This window comes from Falco naumanni, chromosome 1, assembly GCF_017639655.2.
Source record: "Falco naumanni isolate bFalNau1 chromosome 1, bFalNau1.pat, whole genome shotgun sequence".
Lineage (NCBI taxonomy): Eukaryota > Metazoa > Chordata > Aves > Falconiformes > Falconidae > Falco > Falco naumanni.
The window spans coordinates 86325523-86345486 of NC_054054.1; the positions used below are offsets into that span (position 1 = coordinate 86325523).

A 19964-nucleotide genomic window follows, 5' to 3' on the forward strand; every position below is an offset into this window, starting at 1 on the left:
AGCAAAGCTCTGCCTGGCTGGCGGGCCCAGGCGCCTTCCTCGCCGCCGCGGCAGCCCGCCGGCAGCGGGGAGCGGTACCCGGGGGCTAACGGCAAGCCGCTAGGGGGCGCCGAGTGGGCGGCCCTTCGCGCGCCACCGTCCCCTCCCGCCGGGCGCCAGCAGCGGCCCCCCCTTCCCGCCAGAGAGCGCCGCGCGCGGGGCGGTGCCATCCCGTCAGGCAGCGGGGCGGGGCTGCCGCGCCCGCCCGTCAGGCGGCGGCGGGGCGGAGGGACGGAAGCCGGGAGGCCGCTGAGGTACCGTCCCTGCAGGGCGGGCGGGGAGTGCCGGCGTGCGGGACGCGGGCCGGGGCATGGAGCGGTGGGTAGGGGCCGCCGGGGGCTGGGGCTCCCTGTGGGAAGCCGGCTGCGGCCGCTGGCTGGGCTGGGAGCTCTTGGCCGCCTGCGCGGTCATCGGCGCCGTGGGCTGGCTGCTGCGGCTGCTGGAGAGGAGGCCGGGCGGCCGCGAGGCGCCGGCCGCCATCTCCTCCCCGGCCCCGCACTCCTCCTCGGCCCCGCACTCCTCCTCGCCGCCGCTCTCTGCAGGGAGCCGGCGCCGCCGTGGGAGCCGCTCAGGTGAGAGACGCGGGGGGCGGCGGGGGGCTGCCTCTGGCCCTGCGGGGGGCCCAGCGGGCAGCGGGCCCCGCCCGGCGAGGCCTGCGGCCGCTCGGCCTCCCGCCCCTCCTGCCGCCGCGGCCCGGGCATCTCCCGCGGGCGGAGCTCGGGCCCGGGCCCCGCCACCCCGGGCCCCTTTGTCATGGGCGGCCCCGCGCCCTGCCGCCGGCCGCCCCTCCCCCGCACCCTGCCGGGGCCCGCTCCCGCGGCTGCGAACGCGCTGTCACCCCGTTCCTGAGGGATCGGCCTGGTTTCCCCCGCTCCTGCCGCGGCTTTCCTGTAGGTTTTTCCGGGTCCGCCTTGCTGGTCCTTCAGCCGCGCAGTCCCTAGCCGTTGGCTAGTCTGGCAACAGGCAGCACAGAGCACCCGATGGCATAGCCACGGCGGCGCTGCCACGGGCAGATCCTGGCAGTCGGGGCACAACCAAAGGCGAGATGCTCTCTCACTTAATTCCTCTCTCTCGAAAAAAAAAACCAAAACAACAAAAAGAAGTCTCTTCTCTTACATCACATATTTATTGGAGGATTTAATGAGTAGTGGAATAAAATAACATCACGGTCCTTAAAAGTCAGTTGTTCGTTCTCTTGTGGTGGTAGTCTTAATTTTTTTGGAAACAGATTCTGCTGTTTCATGCTGATGTGTAAGACAAGGGAAAATGCATCTCTTACCTGTTCTTCTAGATGTTGATTTGGAAGAAGTCTCGAATGTGTAGTTGTGAAAGCACTTACTGATGTTTATAAAGCCACTAAAGAAGGTAACTTGTTAGACCTTGTGTGCTGAACTAGAAGAGGTAACTGCATCAGTGGTGGCTGTGCTCTGCATCACTTGAAGTTACATAAAATGCATTTTAAGGTTCAAATAACCAGTTTCTGCACCTGCATGCAGCACATGATTGAAGGACTATCTTAAGACTGGCAGTTGCTCTTTGTCAGGTTTGCAAGCCCTGCCTTTTGTTTTGGACAGATCAGGATAGGTGATGTGGTTAAAAATTAATAAATTTTTATTATCTGTGTCAGCTGAAAACTTGATGTCAGAACACACACATGTTTTGTGAAAATTCTATGTTGTTATTCCAACATTTTCCCTGTTTCTACAGCAAGGTTATTGTAGAAAACTCTCGGCGATAACAGTAGCTCCTAAATCAAAGATTGATTTCTTCACTGTTGGTCTGCTTTGTCATTTCAGGTATTGATTTAGTTGTGTCTGAGTTACAACGGACACATGAAATAAGTGCTTTTTCTTACATAGATGAGGAAGAAAATCTTAGGTGCTAAGTTCTATCAAAACATGATACCAGAGAAAGCACACCGTCCCGACATTTTTGACTTGACCACAAGCTAAGAAGAAAGATTCTGTGTGTGCCTGCATATTCTTATGTATGTGAATTACACATATGTAAGGGTCTGCTCTTCAGCAGAATGATGGTGCTGGTTCTGAACCCTAAAAACAGGAGCATGTCCTGAGTTAATTCTTTAAGGCGTTACGTTATGTTGACTCTTGAAGTGTTTTCAGTGGGTTGTTTCTGCAATAAACTCCCTTGCCTCTGATTTTTTTCATCTTTGTTATGTTTTTTTAGTTAAGCAGTCTCAAAGAAAATCCTTACAATAGCAAATTTTGATATTTTTATAATTGACCTCAGGGCCACATTTTATCCCTTGATTACAACATGCTGGCACCAAATCTATTTAAAAAAAACAGAGGATTAAGAACCCAAAATACATGAGGAGATCTTTCACATCTCTCTCTGTGGTCTTGTGAGCAAGTCAGATAGTCGTAACAGTGAGGTTGCTTGGAGGTTCAGGAATCATAAGGGAACTAGAATACTCTGGGGAGGTAGCTCAGCAGCATCAGCTGTGATTTTACTGCAGGGGTTTTTTGTTTTTTTAAGCTGCAATACTCTGCATTTCCCATCATTTCAGTAAGGTTCCTGTTAATATTCGTGAAATATTCAGTGACTGAGGTATGTTCTCTAACCACAAGATGTTTAAAATCGGACAGTCATAAAAAAGAAACAACTCTCAAAGGAAGCAGCCCTCCAAGAAAACAAACCTCCAACTCATGTAACTGTCAAGTTGTAATAATGTTTGAAAACCTACTTGAAGCTTGGCATTAACATATTTTTCCATAGTATTAGAAATGTAATATTTTTGAAGTTAGATTCTAATGAAGATTTTACTTGGCTATATTGACTGTTGCTCAAAGTTATTAAAACTGCTCTTTTACTACTGTATAATAATGTTTAAAACTGCTGTGTGTGTTTGGGTTTTTTTAATATGTGAAAAATTTAGTTCTTTACCAGCTTGATCCTTGCATAATTTAAAAGGCAAAATTGTCGTGTCTATTTTGTTGATGTATTTTAGCAATACATGTGGAAAAATAAAGGATTTTGACTATTTGTGAGGCTATGATGAAGATGCAATTTTGGAATTATTTCTGAGTTTGTACACTGAGACAAAATGAGTAATTAGGATTCAGTACTTGGAACGCTGCATCCCTGCTGTGTTAAGGTGCAGCCATTCACTGTCCAAGCCTCACATTAGTGTCTGAGACCAAGGTTCTTGCCCATCAGAGTGGGTGTTCTGACGTGTTAATGACTGCTCGCACACCCTGCTCATAAAGCAGGAGAGCTTATAAATTATGGTCATTCCTCATAACTGCCAGTGCATCCACAAATGGTCTTCTGAGGAAATTTGACTTAAAATTACAGGTGATAATGACTTCCTACCTGGGAGATTGCTTCCTACCTAACGGAGTAAGATTAGGAGTTGTGTTATTCCAAATCTAACATGATTAAAAAAATAGAAATCGGTTCATGTGGAAAAGCTGCAAATGTGTGTTCTGGTAGTCTTAAGTCTCATAAACTGAGGCTGAAACCTGGAATTGAAAATAAAGTACTAAAAATGCCATATAAGCCTATCCAAACCAGTATAACCCAGAAAAGGGCTGGTGATGAAGGAAGGGTCAGTTTAAGGAGGGGGTGAAAGCAGGCTGAAGGAATGTGACAGCCTAGTCGTTCCTGGCCTGAGGCTGTTCTTTCAAACTGGTGTACAGCAGGAAAAAGTCACAGCCTTTGTGGAGACACATGGATGCAGTATCTGATGAAATAACGTTAAAGCTTCCTATGTTCTTGAGCTGCCCAAATCCTGTATTTTTCAGTTGTGTTTTTCACAGTAAGAAATTTTGTGTTGGCATGGCATTGGTTTTAGTATCTTCTTGCTGACCAGTGCACAAGCTGTTAGTGTGTGGATTAGGTGACCTGGGGGACTTCTGGTATCATACCAGGGAGAAGGATTTTCCTTTGAAAATGGAGAAATACTTCTAGCTCCCACTTGTTGTGGGAGAGGGAACTGTGAAAAGATAGCTGTTCTCGTCTTCTGGTGTTTGCTCTCAAAATGGGGGCTGGGAAACAACATGTTGTGTAAATAGTTCCAGCTTTGTATCATAGCCAGAGGTAGACTCCCATGGTTGCTGCATCATACTTGCGCCTTATACTTTTGTCAGGTAGAAGTTCTTATGGAAATAATAGAAAGAGTGCTGTGCTTTTAGCTGTAGGTGTTGCCTAACTGGAATCTCTTACTGGGGCTACCTAGTCATCATGTTCTTGTATTCCGTGATGTGGACAGATCGTGCCTTTCTTGGCAGGAATCAAGTATTTCTCAGGCTGTCATACATTTTCATGCATAAATATTCTGGGGTGATTTTTGACTTTAAAAGAAATTTGTAAAGGACAAATGAGAATAAAATGTAAACTGTACATATCTTTCAAGTAGTTGTGAGAGAAGGAAAGTAACTCTTGGTGTAAGCCTCACAGTTTAAAAATGTTTTTAATGTGTTGGTTTGAAAAGTATTTTGTCTTCTCTGCAACTGCAATAATCTATTCAGAATCAGAGAAATTGTTATGAGACACTTTTTTCCTTGTTTTTAACACAGTTTTTAAATAGCAGAAAAAAGTAGTGTTGTTCTTTACAGTTTTTCTCTCTGTCTTTAACCTTTCCTATAGGTGAAATAACAATGGATGCAATATTATCCCGATTGAAGCAGCTCACCCCTGATGAGCTTAGAGAAGAAATTGTAAGAGCAGGACTGAAATGTGGGCCTATTACCTCAACCACTAGGTTTATTTTTGAAAAAAAGTTGGCTCAGTCATTGTTGGAGCAGCAAGGAGCGTTGGAGGAAAAAGGATCTGCTGCATCAGAGCAGGCTTCTGGAAATGTCCCATCTGATAGCAGCCAGACAGAAGCACAAACGGGTTTGAAAACTGTGGCAGTGAATCACAACGGTCATGGAAGCGTTTCCGAAGATGTAGACTTTGGGTACTGTGTAGGTCTGAACCCTCCAGAAGAAGACTCTGTGATGCACACAAACTGTTCAGCTCCGGTCTCTGGAGCAGGATGTGTTGATTCACAAATTAGTACTCGGAGCCTGTCCAAAGATCCTCCACTGTTCTATGGTGTTTGTCTGGTTTATGATGACATATTGGCAAGGAATGGTAAATATTAATTTCCTTTATTTCCAATGATGAACATTTTACAATCATGTCTAAATGGGTCTTCTGAGGTGTAGAAACAGTTAAAGACATTCCAGGTGTTCTGCAATAATAGTTGATAGACATGAGGATCCCCTGCTCCGTGTAGCTCAGCTGGAGAAAATTATTTCCTACTGCTACTCTCATAGACAATCCTGTGCCTTTAATCCCTCTCATGAAATAAAAGTAATCCTACAAATAAACAACCGAAGACCTATTTATACTGTCATCAGTTGAAGCTTAAATGATCTTTTCTAACGGATTTTGTACTGTCTTTTCTATCTTCATGTCAAATGCTATCTAGAGGCATCAGTCATTCTTCACATATTGATGAGTACTGCAATAAGGAATTATTAAATTACCTAGTGTCAGTATTACAGTAGTGCATAAAGGATCTTTTACTCTGAGGCAGTGGTAAATATTCTTTCTGATAAAAAGTATATTCAGATATCTTAATTTGAACAAGTTAACATTAATGCAAAAGGAGAGGAAGGAGAAGGATTTGATTAATATCTAAGGTTCTGTGTGGAGGTCTTAAATGTTGTGACAGTGGATCACTTACACAGTTGACTGTGGGCGGTAGAACATGGAGAGTAATGCAGGGTGAATAAGCTCTGAGTTTGCATTTCAGTCGGGATGTTAAACACGTGCTTGTTGGAGCTGGCCCATCTGTTCAAAAGGGACATTCAGATACTGATGGGTACAAACAGCCAAACACTGTACACACGTACCACCTGATGTTAGCTGGAGTGTGTAAAATTCTTCTATCAGAGAGAGAAATTTTAGAAGGAGTTTTGATTCTTTTGCCATGTTTGGTAGAGAAACAGTTTGTTGAGGCCAAAGCTGAAAGAATTTTGTAGTCTGTTTCTAGGACCAAATCTGAGATTGTTGGAATAGCTTAACTTTGATTGTACTTTGTTGCAGAGAGAATACATGTTTATGAAGATAAAAAGGAAGCTCTCCAAGCGGTTAAGATGATTAAGGGTTCCCGTTTCAAAGCTTTTTCAAACAGAGAGGATGCTGAGAAATTTGCTAAAGGAATCTGTGATTATTTCCCATCTCCAAGCAAGTCCTCTTTATGTTTGTCTCCAGTGAAAATGGGACCGTTTAACAGAGGTAAGTGAGGGTGGTCGTCTGTGTACAGTAGATGCGATATACGGTCTGTTAACTTTTTCTGAGAGAAGCAGCAACAACTTAATAATTAACACACTAGTAACAGCAAAAAATTGCAAGGGTGAAGCATCTTAATAAATGAAGTCCCTTTAGAGTGGTGGTGTTTAAGATAAGCTGTGAACAAATGTTAGATCATAGCTCTAGAGCTTACTCACCACATAAAATTGCTGTATAAATAGATAGGACAACCAATACTTAATTATATTTTTTCTGTGAAATAAGTTAGAAACAGGCAATAAAAAGCATATCTTAATTTTTTTAATTCAGATCTGGTTCTGTTTCTGTATAAAATGATACTGTCACTGGAGAAGTCATCCTTAAAGTTAATTGGTGTGCTTTTCCAAGAAAGGAGCACCAAAGTCTAGATACAGAAATAAAAAAGAGAAGTAAAGTATGTTGGAGCCCTGCTATTTTCTTTGTAAAGAACTTCCACAGAAGTAAGTCAGAGCCCCAGCAACCTATGGAAAGACTGCTTTTTGTGTTTTAAAGCATAAGGTTTGGCCTTCAGTGTATGGTTTCTATGGGCTGTGTTACGATGAACTGGTTACTTTTAAAAGCAGTTGTCATTGTTCTGGTTTGCATGAATTCTACACAAAAAGATGTTGCTATTCTTCTAAAACTGAATTGTTGGTAATGGCCTGCATAGATGTGTTGCTTAGTAGTCCATGATTATATTTGGTAGGATTTGATTTTACTCATGGACTTCAGGTTTTTCAGGTTTAGTAAGACGCTGATAAAATTGTACAGTATATTAAAACTGCACTTAATTGTTAAGTCAGTTCGTGAGTTCAGAAGTAAAATGGTAAACACTGATCATATTTCACAGTGTTCCCAGTAGCTAAAAGGACTCAGTAGTCATAGAACTGCAAAAGCAATTTTAATATTCAGAAAATTCTTATTTCTTGTTGAATTTTGCTTTTAAGTTTGGATGGAAGCAAGTTGGTAACTAAAATTCACTAGTCCTTACTGAAGTCTGAAACAGTTTTACAAGATGATTAAGTTATATTCTCCTCCCTCCCTATTACTAACTACTAGTATTTTTAAATGTCTTGTCATTTGCCTCAATATTTTTTTTCCTCTGTACATTAAAGAGCCCAAAGTTAATACATATTTTACATTAAAAGCTTATTTTTTTGTCTGGGCATGAAAATAGTGATCACTGAAGAAGAATGTATCTAGAAACATGTTACTTGTGTTTTGATAGATGGCTTATGCTCCCCCGAGACTGAAACTGCTAACAAGGAGAGAGCCAACAGTTACAAAAGTCCACGTACTCAAGATCTTACTGCTAAACTTCGGAAAGCTGTCGAGAAAGGAGATATAGCAACGTTTTCAGAACTTATTTGGAGTAACCCGCGCTATCTGATTGGGTCGGGAGACAATCCAACAGTTGTACAGGTAAAAAAACTAAAATGGAAAACCCCAATTTCTGATTTAGTGACTCAGCTTTGAGGCCTGACAAGCAGAACTGGAAGGAATGTTGTTTCCTACTCTTCCTTTGGGATACCTTGTCTCCCCTAGTGCAAAGTTTCTGACTGTTCATTGATAGTAGGTGAAAGCTAAGAGAAACACGGCAGTTATCTGTCTTGGGTAAGTCACCCATCATAACTGAGAGCTGGCTTTGCCTCAGAAGAGCTAAAGACACTAAGTATGCAGTTCTTTAGGGGAAGAATAGTTTTATCCAGTAGTGAAAGAATACTCTTGTCTTCATGCAGTATTGATCTCCTCCAATAAACAGAATAATTGTAAGGAACGGGGTAGTGCCTAGGCTGTAACGAGGTGTTCCTACAGCACTGCCTACCTAAGCACCACCGTTCCACTTCAAAACGTGCTCTGCATCTGCAATCCACCTGTAAGGTATTGGTCTGTAGACGCTGGCGATCTTACTTTGACAAATGACTTCTATCAGACCAGCTTTGTGAAGTTGTTGGAATTTTGTATGCAGTATGTTACAGCAAACTGGATTTCATGTATACACACCCATTTTCCTGCTGTTTTTGTACATTGAACTTCTGATCTCCTTTTATTCTGCGCTATTTTAATATAGCTTCTTTGCCACATTTTTTTCCCAAGATGTGAAAAAAAGGACTATAGCTGAGTGTAAAAATAATTTTGTTAATTGTAAGAATAATGGAGGTATAAAAATGCATGTCTTTACGATATCATATAATTCACTGTTATGTGAATAGTTCTGAACATAGTTTTGTAAATATCTTTTCCTGATAAAATATTAAGAAACAAAAATGTAAAGACTCATTGTGGGAACCTTTGTATTTTCACTGTTAAATCAGTTAAGCGTATGGGTGTAAGTAGATTTCAGTTCATTCTAATGTTTGTCTTTTTCTTTTTTTTTTTTCCAGGAAGGGTGTCGGTACAATGTCATGCATGTTGCTGCCAAGGAGAATCAACCTGGTATCTGCCAGTTATTACTGGACACTTTGGAAAATCCTGAATTTATGCGACTTATGTATCCAGATGATAATGACACTATGTTGAAGAATCGCATCCACTATATTGTTGACCTTTACCTTAATACACCAGATAAAATGGTAAGATTTGAATATTTGCCAGTTTATTATTATTACGGAAACAACTGGAAGGTGTTAAGGATGCGTAAGGGAGAAGAAAAGAGAATAGAAGGGGACATTTAATTTATGAGTTTTGTGGGTCTCAAAATAAAATACGTGGGATTGACTTTATCATGATTCCAAGTGCATGTGAATTTCTCCCTTTTTCCCCTCTGCAGGGATTTGATACTCCACTGCATTTTGCCTGCAAGTTTGGGAATTTGGACGTTGTTAATGTGCTTACCTCACACCCCGCTATTGTAAAAAATCCAAGAAACAAGTATGATCAAACTCCAGCAGAAGTAAGTCTCTCCATGTCCACAACAACCCCCCAAATGTTATGCCTAATCAATATTTTTCAAGTTCAAACATACTGCCTGTTGTTGATAGAAGGCTTGTAGTAAGACACTAGTGTCATCATTAGACTGTAAATCTTTGATTAACATAAAATATTTTTAATGTTAATCTGGAGAGAAGTTCTAGATTTTATGATTCACTGCCTTTTCTTGACAGCATCCATTTTATGGATGTGGATATATATTAGTGGTTTGTTCTGCTGCACATTAGAAGTACTGGGTAGGGGCCAGTAACGGGACTATTCAAAAAGAACACACATTGTAATTGATTTGAGATTGATGTCTTATGCTTTTTTAACAAACAAATTATATTAACAGGTCGTTTGTGAAAGAAGCAAGAATAAATCTGCAGAATTGAAAGAAAAGCTAAGAGAATACTTGAAAGGTCTGTATTCAGTGTGTTGTACTGTATCAGGCCTGTATTTTGCTCTTGGCTGTCTTCTGTTTGCTTTCTGTAGCGTGCTGTGAAAACCAAAGAGGAGCTCTAAAACTGACAAGGGACCTAAAACTTTTTGTCTTGTAAACTACGTGGCCAGAGCCCTTCCTGTGTGGTCACGAGGTTATCCTCATGGCTCTGTGGTGTAGGCACGGCCCTTATTTTGTTCTGCCAGCCTGAAGCAGAAAGTTCAATCTAAAAGCAAACAAAAGACCTTTACAGAGCACGAGATTTATTTGCCCACGCTGGGGAGTTGTGTAATTTCTGTGACACAGAACTTCCGCTGTTTTGTCATGTGTGGGTTTAGGCATTTGCAAAAGCAGGTTTTGAAATTTGTTGAAGACCCTTAGCGAAGGAATATATGGATCACTGCAGGTATTTTTGTATTTGAGAGGGAAGGGAGATGTACTAAAATACAGTCTGTAAGCAAGCAAGCAATATTGAAACAGTGAGTTTGAATTACAAGTAGTTTTATTCATGAATAAAAGTCAGATGCTTAAGTGCACGGTGTATTGATATTCTAGGAAGAAGCAGCAGGCTAATGTAGCAAAGTTCTTAAGAAAGTTTTGTATTATTTATTTTAGGTCGATACTATGTACCACTGTTGAGAGCAGAGGACAATTCCTCAGCTCCTGTAATAGGTGCGCCGTGGTCGCCCGATCAGATAGATGACAGCCCCCAGAGAACTTTACCTAAATACACTGGCAGCCCCAAAGACCCAGTGTTGTCAATAAGAGCTTTCGCAGGCCCCATGAGCCCCTCAAAGGTAAGGAGAGAGCTTTGTGCGACTCTTAATGCCTATTTTTATCCTTTTTATTAATGAAGAACCACCCATGGTTCATTGTGTGGTGTAGTTTGGTCCTGTTACAGATTTTGGAGCCCTTTTTCTTGAAGAGGTGGATCTTCCTATAGAGGAGGAGACACACAGAAACGTGTAAATATATTTTATTGCTGAAAACAGAAACCTCTGGTATTAAAAAGAAAGTTGTTTTCTTTTTCCTATTGGAATCTATTCAAAGAGCACTCTTTGACAGACCTTTCATTGTCTTACAGATAATTGCTCTAACTTGCTAATCTGAAACAAAGGCTTTCCATGTGGCTACGAAATGGGTTAAAAAAATTCTTAACTATGTCTTTATCTCATTTCTAGAAATTGACATTGGATGTTAGAAGAGTTTATCACCTCTGTTTGTTGAATTAACATTAATATGTTTTTCTAAATGGGAAAACTGATGACCAGGTAGTAGGTGTTGGGGTGGTTTTGGAAAAGTATTGATTCTGTAGTAGAAAAGCAAAACCTTCCATTTTTAGAAAGGATACTTAGATACCAGTTAAATCCATTATGAACTTACAGGCATTCTTTGACTCCTTTGTTTAATATGAACATGCGGGAAGTATGACAGCTTTAGAAAAGGTGAATAAATGCAGTTGAGGACTTCCGATCGACTGATGCTTGAATTCTTCAGGACTGAGTTTTACCAAATTGCTTAATGCTTTTTCTTCTAAATGAGCTTGTTTGTCAATTCTCTGTTCACCTGACAGAAGTGTAAATAAATTTTATGCTCTGAAAAATTTTACTTAGGATGCAGACAGTGCATGATTTTGATTGCTGACAGATACTTTTAATGTCTGAATGTAATTCTTAGTCATTATTGCTGATTCTTGTCATAGAGAGTTTGGGAGTTTGCAAAAATCCATTAGTTGACTCCCTTTAGGAGGTCAAATTCAAACTTGGAAATAGCCAGAAAAAAAATTTCTAATAATGGTAGTAAGCCTGTGGAATTAAATATATACATATAAAAATAATACCTTTGCATCCTAGAAACCAGTGACCATGGCAAAATTACAAGACATACTTCTGTTTTCTGCTGTACACAAATTAAAATCAGGCAGCATTGGTATCTGTACAGTTTACTTTAAGATGGCTTTACGTTATGGTATTACTCTTTTAATAAGTAGTTATGAGATCAAAGTAACCAGTAATACTGGGAGGAGTAACTTTAGATCCAAGATGAGATTTTTCATAGCTAGAGTTGAGCAATACTTGTGGCAAAACTTCAGTTGTTTAGATGAGGATGGCACACAGCTGTATGTCTTCTAGGCCTATAGGCAGACATTTAGCCAGCACTGAGTTAACTTCATATTCTGTGGGGGTAGGTTTTTTTAATTATTTGGTTTTTTTTAAAGGCTAAAGAATTTCGCAGGCTTTGGAAGACTCCACCTCGAGAGAGAGCTGGCTTCTTTCATAATGTCAAGAAATCTGATCTGGAGAGGGGTGTCGAAAGAGTTGGAAGGTATCTAAAAGAGTATCAGTATGAAAAATTAGCAACAGTGCAATTGCAAAGACAAATTGCAGTGCAAAAGACTTGTGCTGAGAGTACAGTTGTTGCTTACCGATCAGTATCTTGGGGCAAAAGTTACTGGCAGAAATACTTTATGAAGTATATTGTAGTTGGATTTTAACTGTGTTTTTGTGTAAACCAAATGGCTACAATGTGAGACCTAGCTTTATTTCCAAAGCTGAGAAAGCTATTTTAACTGTTACTGATGGTGGGTATAGATAGCTTTTCTCAAACATGGACTTGTAAAATGATGCATAGCCTACTTTCGCTGTCAAATCGAGAGGTTGTCAAAAAGTGCAGAACAAAAAGATCCTAATACCAGTGTGCTGGTCTGTGAAGCTGTGTGTTGTGGTATGTGTCCTTGCTGTTAAAATACCGTGTATCAGCAAGACACAGAAAAAACATACTTTCTTAAAAGCAGATTAGAGTTCTTCCTTTAAAAGAACTGCTCATGTCTTCCTACCTTCTCCCATTCCCACACAGAAAAAGCTACCGAATGGAGAATCGGTCACATTACGCCTGCATCAGTGGGGGTTCATCTCCAGCTGATGTTTAGATAGTCAGCTTGAAAATAGCAATACGTGTGGTGTTAAGTGTAAGAATAGTAGATTAAATTTGAGCAATGTTCTAGAAGGAACCAGATGATACTGTGTTTGCTAAGGATGTGTACATGGCTTTTGTAGACTGTTGATTGTTGCGAAATTGTGTTGCCTAGTTGCACGTTTGTACTCCTATTAATAGCCGATAATATGTGTTCAGAAAAGTTATTGTCAAACTAATAATTATGTCTTCACAAATGATTCGTTTTATTTTATTTATTGCAGGGAGTTAGCTCATGAACTGGGGTTCCCGTGGGTTGAATACTGGGAATTTCTGGGCTGTTTTGTTGATCTGTCTTCCCAGGAGGGGTTGCGAAAATTAGAAGAGTACCTGAGTCATCGGGAAATGAGCGAAAAGGCTCAGCAAGAAACAGGGGAAAATGAAACCTGCAATAGATATAAAACTCCACATCCTTCTGGTAAGAAAAGGGCAAATGCTATAAACAACAGGTTGTACCTAGGGAGAAGAGGGAGCAAAAAAGCATGGTGCCCAGGGGAAGTAGTATTTCCCTGTTGTGGTTGCTGTTATTAATGTTATCCAAACAGCCTGATTGTGCTATTGAAAAAGTAGCTAACAACACTGCGAATGCAGGAGGATTAGAACAGACCTCGTTAGATGTTCTTTATCTTTCATACAAAGTACTTCATTTGACTGTAGCCCCTAGATGAAATTTCTGTAAGGAAGCCTCTATCTTCAGTATGTCTTTACTCAGAGCACTTGGGAATTTGTCTCGAGTATAGAATTTTGTAATCCACAAATATGGAATAAATAACTTGTTAAAATAAAAGAGTAATTCTTTATAGCTGAGGGTGAAAGACACACTGAACAAAATCCAGGAAAGCTTTTGTACCTTTTTAGGCCACTGCTTGCCATGTGTTTATGGAAGGCACACGCTAGTCCCCAATCTTTGTGCTCCTTCTCTCCTGTGCGATTCTGGATCTGAAGGGGCTCTGGTTCCGGGATAAACCTGGCCTGCCAGGACCCTGAAGGATAGTCGTCGGGCTCGTCGTCAGCCTTTGTGCTTTGAATGAGATACAAACTTAAGCTGTTCTGGATTAGTACCATTTTCCTGCTCTATTCTGCTTCATCATGACTTTGTCCTTTGTTGCTGGTGAAGGACTGAGGTGGGGAGTGTAGGAAATACAGTTCTCAAATGGATATAAAAGGTTATTTGCAAAAAAGGTAGAGCCGTAATGCTGTCATTTTGCATTTGTAGCTTTAGTTAGGTTAGTTCATGCTGTTGTGTAAAAAATGTAGAAAGGGCTTCAAGAAATAGCGTAAAGCATCCTACTTTATTTGATTGGTGTTCTGTTGAAAGTCTTTTTATGTGTTGCTCTTCTTAAAATTGTTTACAGGCAAGAGTAAAAAGTGCTGCAATTCTATTTCTGTTGGCGCATTTTTGGATGAGGAGGATGATGACATGAGCTTAGAAGAAATTAAAAACAGACAAAATGCAGCACGGAATATCAGCCAACCTATTGTGTCCAAAGAACCCAGCATTGACGCGATCGGAGATGCTGAGTGCGATATCTTGTCGATGGAGCATACAGCAAACATCATAGAGACGTCGGACCACCCCAGGCACTACGAAAAGGCAGCTTCTTCCAGCAAAAATGGATTTTGTAATCCTGTGTCCAGTGAAAGGGTAATTAGTGACAGAACGAATTTGCATGATGGAGATGAATGCTGTGTGTTACCTGTTTGCAATTTAATGTCAGAATTTCAAAGCCTGTCGTTCCAAGAACAAGAGGGTGCTGGAGAAGCCAATAAAATGGCTGAAAAAACTGAGCACAAGAGAATTCTGGCTGAAGGAATGAGTCAGGTGAGAATGCCCAAGGACCGTCTGGATAAGACCTGCTATGCAGTTTCTCCGGCAAGTTCTGAGCCAAGTGTTACAGGTGAACCTGGAGAGACCAAGCTAAGGACAGAACACAGAATACCACTAGAGGAGAGACTGTCCGTGGAATCTGGAATTCGGACTAACGAGGCACAACAACGTCAAGAACTTTCTTCCCAGAAATTTATTTTGAAGGTTTCATCCACAAATGACAACCCTAAGCAGTCATTCCTGCTCGGGTAAGAATTGTCTGCCTTAACATTTATTTGCCTTTTGGTTTCTGTATGCAAAACACAGTGTTTTTTATATCATTAACAGCAAGGTTGAGATGATGGGATACTAAGCAACACTAGGTGCGCTCAGCCTTGAATGATCATCTTAAATGCTTCATTGCTTGTACAGTAGCTTGTACAGTTCTCTTGCAACTAGGTAACTGAATACATTCTCTAAAACAGGAGAAGTCTTTGTTACCAAACAGTTTCAGTTAACTTTGCTGTTTGCTGTTCATCCGACAGGCTCGTGACTTCGGGATGAGCCTGATTTAGAGTAACAAAGTGTTTACTACACTCTTGGGATATCCTCAGATTAAATTTTCAAAACTTCTATTTTATGAGACTGCTGTCTAATAATGGAGAGTCATTTATGTGTGGGCCTGCAGGAAAAAGTTCATAGAGAAACTGCTTATGGAGGAGCACAGGCAATTTGTTTGCTTATATCAAAAATAAATGTTTTGGGTTTGGGATGTTTTTATGGCCTGAACAAATCCATAGTTCTCTTTATATTCTAGGGAGTGGCCGTCGAAGCTGGACAGCGATGTCTTCGCAGCCATAGAAGCAGTAGAGATCGATCCACAGAAATACCCAACCATTTTCAAATGGAAACAAGCAGTGGAGTTGTACTCCTCCTCTGACAGGCAAAGGTATTTCCGCAAATTCAGTCGAATGAGTTGAAATAAAATCTTCAGCGGGTCAGCTGCAGAACGTTGCTCACAAAACCCTTGTTTTAAATATTCAACTCTATTAGCTATTCATGGTGCCAAGGCTTGCTCGGTCAGGCCCCGTATGCTGGCAGTGCTACCTCTGCCACAGGCAAAGTGACACCCGAGAGTGCTCCGTGTGTCAGGTTTTGACTGCAAAAGTGAGATCTAACAGTAGATACCAGTAAGTCTCTCAAGAGACAGTTATTTTCAAAAGCTTTTCAATAAGCTGTGTGAGTGCATGTCTTTCATAGTTGGGGGTGGGGTGGGGTTTTTTTACCTATTTTTAAAACCCTTGTAAAATATCTTCAGTTTATAGCATGTTTTCTGTGGTGGCTCATCTTAAGAAATTGCCTCACTTATAAAAGAAAGAACTGATGCTAGAATCAGCCTTTGGTTATTCTGCATTCTTTATTGTCTTAGTTGTCTTGTTCAAGATAAAATTTAGAGAAAAAGGAAAGTTTTTTACAGAAAAGTGTTTTTAATTTAACAAAGGAAATATTTTGCTTTTGAATAAATTTTAGATACTATTTCTCATTGACTTAAGAAAAGCCTGACACTTAATATACAGAAAAACGGTATTACTGCTGTGGCACCCGAACACCGATACTATTTTTAAAAGGCAAGGGGAAGTCGCACTCAGCCACAGCAGCAGCTGCACGCGGACCCAGATCAGGTCAGCTTCGGCCGCGATGCCCTTTTCTAAAGGGGGCGGTGGACTAAAATTGCCCCGTTGCTTCACAAGCGCCCCTTCTTTTCTTAACGGTTATTTTGGAGCAAATGACATCTTACTGACAAGGTAGCATGTCTGCATGTAACACCGTGCGCTGTCGCTGGTTCTTCTTGGACCCGTCTCTTATCAGTTAAGATTTTTCCCTGCTGGTGCATTATTTCTGAGGTCCACCAGCGGTACTGAGCAAAAGCACTGCTCTCCTTATTGCAGCTTTCTTATCAAAACACAAAACGGCTTCTCGTTTCTTTCAGTTGGCCAAGTCCAGCACTGAAGGCAACATTTAAGTCCCAAACCATCGCTGCTGGACTTCCACATGCTTCAGGAAGAAACAGCCCCGTACCAGGAAGTCCAGGAAAATACAGCAGTGCCGCCTCGTTCTCTGCAGACCCTGGGAGTCCCGGGCGCTACAGTCCGGCTTGTGTCAACCACAGGCTGTTAAAACTGCGCCATTTTTCAGAGCCTCCTGCCCACTGAAATACAATTCATCTTCCTGGAACTTCAATTATATTTTCATTGTTAGAGTGGAGGAAAAAACGACAATGTTACTAAAGTGACATGAGGTTCGTATTTGGCTATTTATTTTTCCTCAATTGAGGACAACTGTATGTTAAAAAAAAAAAAAAAAGAATATATGTCTTTATGCCATATTCAGGATAGATTACTGGTGATATGCAAGAAGTTAGTGACAGTCAGTGCAGTTGTCCAGTAGCTATGAATTAACCCTTGTTGCCAGTAAGGCAGCCTTTCCCTAGAAATGGAGGTATTTACTGTCACCAGTTGTCATTATCGTGATGAACCTGTTAGCCCTCAATTGTGTTTCTTCTGCTTGGACAGTCTGGAGGGAGCACCGCACCAGCGCAGGGAAATCCTACGGAGGGAGCTGAGGGCAAGAAGTAAAATGTTCTTCCACTTGCAGGGGGAATGCTCAAGGTGAAAAGCCTAAAACAAAGCCTGGGCGAGGAGGTGACCCATTTCCAGTGCTGAGTGCGAGTGTGAAAACCTGTGTGTAAACAAGGGCAGTGGTCAGAGCCAGCAGGGCGGGCAGACAGTGGAATACACACACACACACACACACACACACACACACGCAGTTACATACATGTGTGTACATATGCATGTATTTACACAGAAATCCTTCAGTCTTTGCTTGTTCTGAGGATGTTAAAAATGCCGTGATATACTGAGTGCTTTAGTAAAGGGGCACTATAGAAATGACTAGTATTCCTTTAAATGTTAGTTTGAAGATTAAAAAATATGTAAAAATTAGCTGGTCTTTTTCCCACAGAAGCTTTTAACATTAGCAGATTTTGATAGTTATTACACAGAAGCACATCAGCAATAATTTCAGTGAATTTACCAGCAAGATACCTTAACGGTCCTTTGTAATATCTTAGTGGTAGTGACCCATGATGTGGGTCCTTATTTCCTGGCTGTAAAGAGAGAGAGGAATAAGGACTAAAAATATTTTTATTGAAATCTAAGCTTTTACTATGTCTCTAGTCTTGATGTGGTAATGAGTTTTTGTTACAGCAGTCAATAATTTTATTCTTTAGCCTTCTGTAAGAATGACTTGTTTCGACAGCACGATGCTGAGAGTGAGGAACTCGTTTCAAAACTCAGAGTTTTCCATGGCAAGCATTGCTTGCAAGGCGGCTGCCAGAAACAGAGGTGCTCGGGTGTTGATAGCTCTTTAGTAAAAAAAAAAAAATAAAAAAATAATGAAACAAAACAAAACAAAAAATAAAAAAAGAAAAACCATCAATGGTTACAAGGTAAATCTGAGGAGAAAATGAGAATGTGCCGAGGCTGTGCTGGTAAGAAGGGCTGGGTTTGCAGTCGGGGCTGGCACATGGTACGCGAGGGAGCCCGCAGCCGCCCTGGGTGCCGCTGGGGCAGTGGGGCAGGCGGCCCGTTCCCAGCGCTGATGGCCTGATGGCCGTTGCATGCTGCAGTGACTCTCCTACGCAAACTGCACACCATTCAGTAGGTTCCTGATTTGGTACAAAGCGAAAAAACTGCACTTAATGCTTTTGCAGGCTTAATAGTGCCTTTTGTAACATAATTTTTTAATTAGATTTTTGTTCTTTTCAAAGTTTTTTAGAAAAAAAAAAAGTGGCATCCACTTACTAAGGGCACATAAAATACAGTTTTTCTCTAGGCTTTCTGAACGGAATGTATTTTCATGTGTGTCTCTCTCTCTCTCTCTAAGTTTGATTATTTGGTGTGATAGCTCTCCGCTGTGGGAGAGCATTCCTATTTTAGAAATTATTTTTAAAAAAGGCTTACTTAGCTCTTTATAATTAAGCCTATTTCCAATGAGCTGGACATTAGAAAGAGCTCCTTTACACAAATGACTGTCATTCAGTGATATTCCAGACAACTGGCTTGGGGTGCGGGGGAGGGGGGTGTCATTCTTTAAGAGAAAAACAACCAGCCCAACCATAACTGCTGTGTTACCAAGTGTATGGGCTTTTTTGTAAGGGTTTTATTTGGTCGAGGGTTTTTGATGCAGCAGGTGCTGTAGTCTCGAACAACTTTTTTAGCTCCCAAATTCCTACAGTTTTACTTTAAAGGGTTCGTGGTTTTTTTCCTTTGGTTTTGGGGATATTTTTTTTTAGTTTAGTTTTGTGATTTTTAATAATTTAATGTAAATTGTATTTTTGTCATTCTGGAGAAATCAGTCCTATGATGAATAATTGCCTAATACCATGTTCAAGCCAAATCTGTGTGGTAGGGAAGTTGCTGTGCATGCAGCTGCCGTTTTCCACCTGGGTCCCTGAGCTGTCACACGGCACCTTTGCCCTTTTGATTGAAGTTTGTTACAGAGCCGGGAGCCTGATATTAGCACTCTAGTACTTTGTCCTTTTTTACCTTTATTATGCTTTGCTTTCTTTTTTTAATATTTAAATGTATAATACTGGTATGTACATGGACAGACACACACAACCCCACCCCTCCACCCCCCCAGCACCACCACCAGGCCCTTGCCTTTCACTTTGTAATTTGGTTTTGGTTTGGTCAAGGAATTTATTTTTAACTGTGTTATATAACGTGCATTAGTCCAGCTGTATTGCATCCTAACAATAGATTTACTTCAGCTATTAAAAAACCCCCAGCAATTTATGTAGCGATTTGATTGTTCATGACTGCAAAGAAAGCTCTTCCATGCCAAGCGTGTGGAGAAACTAAATCACATTGATATTGCCTGAATTGTGTTTTCCTGGCCAAAAGCTCACTTACAAAGGTGCAGGAGGTTAGTTGCGTTGGGGTTTTTTTAATTAGCTAAGTGTCATGTTAAAAATACAGAGTTACCCTGCTTTCTATTAAAAAATAAATTAGTAGCTAGAAGTGGCACACTGGTTAGCGTATAGGCGTGGTGCTAAGTAGCTGGGTTGACACCATGACTCTAATTTGTCAAATCACTAATTTGCCCAGGCCTTACTGACAGAAATGCAGCGTGTGTGTGCGTGCACAGTAATTATGCCACTGAAGAATAGTCTCAATATGTCTGAGAGGGGAAGTCACAATACTGTAGAAGTTATGTATGTACTTAATTTTACATTTCATACTTCCCTCCTACAACTGAAGTGTCACTGAAAGTGTTGTTAATGTCTGTACATGTGCAAAGAGGTGTCGTGTCCCCTCCGGCTACCCACTGATAAACTACCTGCTGGGGGGTGGGGAGTAGAGGGCTGTGTATGTGAGCAGATATGTGTATGCACACACACAAATAAAAATGCACAGAATTTTCATCTTACTATCTTTGGCG

The 19964-nt window shown here is 41.1% G+C and overlaps 1 protein-coding gene across 1 annotated transcript; it reads left to right on the plus strand.

Annotated features, from left to right (window-relative positions):
* Positions 1-334: 334 nt before the first annotated feature.
* On the plus strand, positions 335-19945 carry ANKLE2 (ankyrin repeat and LEM domain containing 2). The gene is made up of 13 exons (XM_040602646.1): positions 335-611; positions 4651-5139; positions 6100-6291; positions 7553-7746; positions 8709-8897; positions 9095-9217; positions 9590-9656; positions 10292-10473; positions 11895-12001; positions 12874-13067; positions 14005-14725; positions 15274-15405; positions 16447-19945. The coding sequence occupies exons 1-13, from the start codon at positions 350-352 to the stop codon at positions 16667-16669; spliced, it is 3075 nt and encodes a 1024-aa protein (XP_040458580.1). The 5' UTR covers positions 335-349; the 3' UTR covers positions 16670-19945.
* The last annotated feature ends 19 nt before the right edge of the window (positions 19946-19964 follow it).